This window comes from Octopus sinensis, linkage group LG6, assembly GCF_006345805.1.
Source record: "Octopus sinensis linkage group LG6, ASM634580v1, whole genome shotgun sequence".
Classification (NCBI taxonomy): Eukaryota; Metazoa; Mollusca; class Cephalopoda; order Octopoda; family Octopodidae; genus Octopus; species Octopus sinensis.
Window position 1 is genome coordinate 10,534,759 of NC_043002.1, and position 7,500 is coordinate 10,542,258.

General features: G+C 36.7%; 1 protein-coding gene across 5 annotated transcripts in view; it reads right to left on the minus strand.

Annotated features, from left to right (window-relative positions):
* The window catches only part of LOC115213422 (FMRFamide receptor-like), a 252,318-nt gene that overhangs the window by 30,838 nt on the left and 213,980 nt on the right, over positions 1–7,500 (minus strand). For 4 of the 5 annotated variants that reach the window (XM_036503639.1, XM_029782388.2, XM_036503640.1 and 1 more), the window contains exon 2: positions 1,334–2,517. In XM_036503639.1, coding sequence (XP_036359532.1) covers positions 1,334–2,438 — 1,105 coding nt within the window. In that variant the 5' untranslated portion in view covers positions 2,439–2,517. Of the gene's footprint in view, positions 1–1,333; positions 2,518–4,655; positions 4,660–7,500 lie in introns of all 5 variants that reach the window. The other variant, XM_036503638.1, reaches the window with a different exon arrangement.

A 7,500-nucleotide genomic window follows, 5' to 3' on the forward strand; every position in this document is an offset into this window, starting at 1 on the left:
GCGTTCTGAGTTCAAATTCCACCGAGGGTAACTTTGCCTTTCATCCTTTTGGGGTCGATTAAATAAGTGCCAGTTACGCACTGGTGTCGATGTAATCGACGTAATCCCTTTGTCTGTCCGCGTTTGTCCTCTCTGTGTTCAGACCCTTGTGGGTAGTAAAGAAATAGGTATTTCGTCTGCCGTCACGTTCTGAGTTCAAACTCCGCCGAGGTTAATTTTGCCTTTCATCCTTACGGGATCGATTAAATAAGTATCAGTTACGCACTGGGGTCGATGTAATCGACTCAATCCGTTTGTCTGTCCTTGTTTGTCCCCTCTATGTTTAGCCCCTTGTGGGCAATAAAGAATTAAACCATTTTACATATAGAAGTGCATATCGTGTTTACGATCTTGAGGTAGCTTAGGTCTGAACTGAAAATTAGAAAATAACTGACACAAATCCAATCGTATCTCGAACTTCATACTTAGACTCTGTCAATACTCAGCCATGTTAAATAACATTTAGTGTGAAGTAAGGGCTTCAGATTAGTGCATAAGGCCAGAAATTTTGAAGGAAAGTGTTAATGAATTACATCGAACCCCGTTCTTAACTATGCTGGTATTTATTCTTTTGACACCGAGTGGATGAAAAGTAAAATTTAAACTAAGAATGTAAAGATCTGGCAGAAATTCCACGGAGCATTTTGTCCGCTTTGTTGACGATTGTAGCATCTCACTGCTTTACTTGTGTGAAATAATAACAATCTGAGGCTCTTGTCTTTGTTTGTTCAGTGACACTCGAAATATAATACATGTGGTGACTAAAATCAATGTTTATTTTCAAATCAAGTAAATCAATTCGAGAAAGAATTGTGGATGTTAGCTGAGCATGGTAACGACAATGATTATTCGAATCAACAACAGTATTTCAAGAAAGCGGCTACAACACATTGATAATGTAAAACTGGTGACGAAGAAATCACGGTAATTTGCTGAGCAAGCATATGAACATTTACTATAAACAAACATTCATGTATGTTAGTAATACAAGCAATTACAGAAGTTCTTGCAAGAAAACAAACTGCTTATTTTATTATATAAAATCATACATTAGAAAATTGTGACAAATTTGGTTTCATTAAGAGATAACAACTTTTCAATAATTGAATGAACAGCTCGGTAAAATATAAGAATATAAGAGTCTTTATTTGAATTGTTTGCTTTTGGTATTCGTATCCGATTTCCACTCAACTCATGACTTGTTAAGATTTAATCAATACATAGTAAGGAATGTAGGTTTGCATATAATCAGTGACAAAGATAAGACTAACGTAATTTTAATTATGCTACATACCTCGTTTGACAGACACCAATTTAAAATGATGTGTTCCTGGAAATGTAGCTAGCTGAACTTCTCTGTACACATTGCTTTGCAGTTGTCTTGATGGTGTGGAGACGTTCATCTGGTGGTGAGGGCAGTAGATTTTTATACAAATAGCGCAGAAAATATGTAAGAAGTTCTTCCAAAATATCGTGTTGAATATGCAATAGAGTATAAAATTCACCGCTGAGTTAATAAGAAGTAATAGATCGGTTATCTCGCGAATGCCACGAGTTAAATAATCTTCTTCGATATATCCAAAACCAAGGATGGTGGACATGATGGCATCAGGCGATATACAAACCATGAATACCAAGACAACACAGACCAACATGATGGTAATGCGGTATCGTCTCATATTCTTGGATTTGCTTAGTTTACAACGCCTAATACCACACATTATACAAGTATTTAATACTATTAAAGTTAAGAGCGGAATTACTGAACGAATGAGGTTTTGAAACCAAGTGTAAGCCCTGGAGAAGACATTGTTTTGCCAGAGTTTCGTGACTGACATATCCATTAAAGTCTGATTTGTTCTATTATCGTACACTTCAAAAGACTGGTATCTCATTGCATATGGTATGGATAGCATACTCATAAAGAAGTAAACACATACAGTTATAATGCGGGCGCGGTGAATAGTGCAGTAAGATTTCACGTAGAGTGGTTTACACACGTAAACATATCGTTCCACTGCGACAGATACGGTGATCCACGCCGATATGCATAACGACGTATTGAATATATAATGGGCGTAAGGATATAAACCTTGATATAAAGACTCTCCTGTGCGTTTGTCTATCTCCATCAGTAATATGACGATGAAATAGAGAAAGTCGTTGATGAGTTTTATGCTATCAGAAAAGGCCAAAGCCAAGAGGTAGATATTTGTCGAGGACTGCATTTGCTTTTGGGTCATCACGATAATGCTCATTGTGTTTCCTATAAGGCCGATTGAGCAGGCGATTGGGTAACATACGAGACCGGTGATGGAACGCGCTTCCAAGTAGAACTGTTCGTAAGCATTATAACTCTTTGTGGTGATAATGTTCGTGAGGTTTTCTGACGGAATCATTCTCGCCTTTAATTCTTCATTTCTCCTGAAGTCGAACTTTTACTTGTGGTAACCAGTTCATTATTTTTCACCATTCAGCCTAAATTAAAATACAAAAATTTAAAACAATCATACATTTCCAAAATAGAATTTTTAAATAAATACTTCACATTATCAATATCGATAAAGCTGAAATGTGAAAAATTTGTTTTATTTCTTGGTTGTTTGTCTCATTTTGGGATGGTAACGGTTTAGATGAGGTCGGATTGGCGCCAAATTTTACAGTGGGGGGTAAAATGGGGTGGGCAATTGTGTCAGGAGGGCTGCAAGTCGTTCGGGGCTACAGTTTGGTTGCCATGGTGAGGAATATGGGAAAAGGAGAAAAGAAAGAGTGGAAGAAGAGAAATAATAATAATAAGAAGAAGATAAAGACGAAGAAAAAATAAAAAGTAAGAACAAGAAAAGAATAAGAGGGCAATAAAAAGAACCAGGTGAAGAGGACGAACAAAAGAAAAAAGGGAAAAGGAGACAACTCGCAGAAAACAACACCACCACCAAAACCAGAGCGAAGCACGGGTCAAAATAGCTAGTCTTCAATATAAACGTATATAATTGTTTTTTCTTTTTTTATGGCGGAGCTCGAAGTAGACAAAGCTATAATTATGTGTAAATATTGAGCTAAGACGCCCTTTGGCTAGAAAAATTCAAAGACTGCTCATAAACATTTGCGTGCTTGCGTGTGGGTGGCAGGGTGTTAAAATAAGGGCAAATAAGAGAGGCTGAACATGTTCATTCGATCGGTTAGAAATAGCAGTCACATCGCTCCCTCTCTCTCTCTCTCTCGCTTTCTTAAGTTGTCTCCCCTATTCCCCGTACTATCATGTTTAAAAAAGAAGAACTCATTGAAAAATGCAGACATAGGTTGATTATCTCTGAAAAGATATTATTATTATGAGATGGTCACATTTAGATTGTCTCGCGTGAAGATAGACAATAAAAACAATGTCATATCAAAATGTTTTCTAACAGAGATACTGGGAAATAGATTTGTTTGGGAAGAGATTATTCGATTAAACATCTCTAATTCTTGACTGGTACTGTCTTTTAGGATGCAGAGGCAGTGAACCGGCAGAACTGTTAGCACGCAGGACAAAATGATTAGCGGCATTTCTTCCGTTTTTAAGTTCAAATCTCGTGGAGGTCAACTTTATAAAATAAAGTAACAAACCAGTACTGGAGTGGGTAGATGTAATCGATATCTACCCCCGACAAAATTGCAGGCATTCAATACTGCTAATGACCGATGTCAGATTCGCGGGTAATGCTATGATTTTCATCTCTTACATACCATGGAAAGCGGGGAGCCGGCAGTATGAGTCAAAGAGCTCAAGAAAAAAATGTGACATTGTATTATTGTAGGATGCAAAACAATGTTGATTTAGGTGAAGTTTGAACTCGATAAGGTATAAAAAGCAATTGAAAGCTTGAAACAACTTGTATTTGGTTCACATCACGTAAAAAGTCAAATTAGAACTGTGATATTCATTCCTTTACGAGTAGCATTTATGCAAGTAAATGAAATAAATCAATATATTAATTGGGTCATACATAATTGTAACGAATGCATCAACATCATCTTTATTCTGCTTTAATGCACACTCGGATTTACACACACGCGGGCGCACGCAGGCAGATAGATGGCTAGATAGATATATGGATAGATAGATAATCGTTTTTATGTAAAGACAACATTGAACTGAAGGAATAGACAATACCTTTTACTAAAGTACATGTTTATTAAACTTTTTCAAGAGGGGTAACAGTGACTTAGAGTGTCTGCTTGCTAGTTTTCGTCAGAATGCCTGATGAAGGTTACCACCCCTCTTGTAAAAGTTTCATAAATATGTACCTTATAAATAGATAGATAGATAGATAGATGGATAGATAGATAGATAGATAGATAGATAGATAGATAGACAAATAGATAGGTAGGTAGGTAGGTAGATAGATAGATACATGGATAGATAGACAAATAGATAGATAGGTAGGTAGATAGATAGATAGATAGATAGAGAGAGAGATAGATAGATAGATAGATAGATAGATAGATAGATAGATAGATAGATAGATAGATAGATAGATAGATAGATAGATAGATGAAAGTAGGAGAAATAAATATAGCTGTAAGTGATGGATTTATATAAGATGTTTACATATATTTAGAAGACGTGCATACACCTTCCTGTACATTTACATTCTGTACGTATGTATAACATCTCATATAAATGTATCCTTACATTATTGTTTCTTCTTTCGACATTGATATCGTTTCGTACATCAGTTTTCTTCTTCCAAGCTCACCTGCTTTTTGAGTACAGCACCATGATAAGGAAGTTGGCGTTTAAGAATTCTATCATACATACGTAGAATCGTTTACAATTATTTTATCATCCGCTATCGAAGATTAACTACATATACCGTTGAGGTGCCCGTAGAACCCTACTGATTAATGGACCCTACGTGGATCAATGGAATTGGTTATTAATTCAAAATTTCGGTTAATATTCCTCTTAGTAATGGTTTCATGGAGGCGCAATGGCCTAGTGGTTACGGCAGCAGACTCACGGTCGTAGGATGGCGATTTCGATTCCCAGACCGGGCGTTGTGAGTGTTTATTGAGCGAAAACAACTAAGGCTCCACGAGGCTCCGGCAGGGGGTTGTAGCGATCCCTACTGTACTCTTTCGCCAGAACTTTTTCTCACTCTTTCTTCTGTCGGCCTGCTCGCTTAGCCAGCGGGGTGGCGTAATTTGAAGGCTAAAACAATGCGAAGCGCATTGTGACCAGCGATGTGTAGCAACATCTGATAGCCTGGTCGATCACGGTGATCACGTTGAATAATGGTTCGAAATTCTGACACAGAGCTAGCAACTTTTAGAGGAAAGTAGCAAATCGATCATATCGACTCCAGTACTCCACTGGTACTTATTTTATCGACCTCAAAACGATGATTGGCAAAGTTGACCTTATCGTCGAACGAAGTGCCGCTAAGCATTTTATCTGGGGTGTTATCGCATCTGCTAGCTGACTGCCCTAGACTAGTCCTGCTCTTAATAATAACATCTGAGGTAGAGAACTGGCAGAACTGTTAGCACGTCGGACAAAATGCTCAACGGCATTTCGTTCGTCTTTACGTTCTGAGTTCAAATGCCACCGAGGTCGACTTTGTCTTTGATCCTTTCAGGGTCGATAAAATAAATACTAGTTGAGCACTGGGGTCGATGTGGCAAATTTGAAACCAGTCATAAGAACACCTCTGTATAAGATACCAGTATTAATAAGTTACTTATATTCTCCGTTGCCCATTTCCGAGTATGGAATGAATAAATACAAACACCATAATACACGTGGTACGGAAATCACATTAAAGCACCGAAAGCATATTCAAAATCAAGCATCTAAACGTGGAAGTGTAACATCATATCCACTTTTCCAATTCACATATAGGAGCAAAGACTGAGACACATGTATATAACTGATCCATTGGTATTAACATTAGAACAAAGAATGGATAGGAACCAGCATTTACTACGGTACACATGGATTCTATAATATATTTCGTAGGTTTCAAGAAAGGAAAATAACTTCAAAGGAAGCTGACCATTGCAGGAATTTTAGTAAATACCAGGTATTACACAACTGGAATTATTGGAAAATCTTGCGCTTGTACTTCTTGAAGATAATCATATTTATTGTTAAGTAACCGAAGAGACAGAATTAAGAAAAGCGTATAAAAATAGACGGAATTAGGAATCGTGTATTGAGACAGAGAGAGACACAGTTTATATGAAAATGTCTATTTTAATCGACCGAGATTTCAGAAATACGGACGTTTTGCATGAAGGATCTCGAAACGTAAAAGACTTTTTCTATTCCTGAGCGTTATACTAATACATCTGGGTTTTTTTTGTACACCACCTGTCTTCGTCTTTTGTCTTTTTCGTAAACTCTCCCTATACACACACACATATACATATATATATATACATACATATATATATATATATATATATATATATATATATATATATATATTATATATATATATATATTTCTGCTTCAATTCTCATCTTTTATCATCCTCTTTTTTTTATATAATGTTACACAGACACACACACACACACACACACACAACCACACACACACATATATATATATATATATATATATGGGGTGGTGAGAGAGTTTGTGTGTGTCTTTGTGTGTGTCTGTGTGTCTGTGTGTCTGTCTAACATTATATAAAAATAGAGGATGATAAAAGATGAGAAGTGAAACAGAAAAATAAGACAATGTTAAAATAAGAGGTATTGTAGCTAACAACAATCAAATACGATGTATGTATATATGTATGGGCGTGTGTGTGTGTGTGTGTGTGCGGGCGCTTGCAGTATCGAGAATGTGTGTACACCTCTTTAGCATCTGACATCGCACTTAGTTTTCATTTCGTTTTAGATTTAATCCCTTAGAAAGAATGCAGTAAGTTAGACTAGACTTTAAACAAAGACAATGGTCTAAATAACTACTGGGAGTTCAAAAATTTTGTCGAAGTGCAAATTTAATAAGGAGATTCAAAGAGATTCAAAGAGATTCAAAGAGATTCAAAGAGATTCATACATAAAGATTCAAAGAGAATCACCCGAATGGGGGACAACATTGAATCAGCAGGAACTGTTCAGAATGACTGCAAGAAAGGTTTCGTAGCATCAAGGACATCGATATGCTCCACAAGTCAAGGAATGGCATTTTAGACGTTCAAGAAAATCCGAACGGCAAGCAACTCGTGAATAGGAATTTCAAAATCAAGCGTCCATCTCATTTTGAAGCTCTGTCAGTGGGACTGAAACCGGAACCATGTGGTTGGGAAGCAAAATTCTTACCACGCAGCCACGTTTGCGACTATATTAGCAAAACATTAAATTCTGTCAATAAAATTCTCTAAAATTTGGAAATTGGAATGCCTATCATTGTCAGGGAATGTATTTTATCAGTAAAGGAGCGTATATATCAATGCGCGCGTGCGTGTA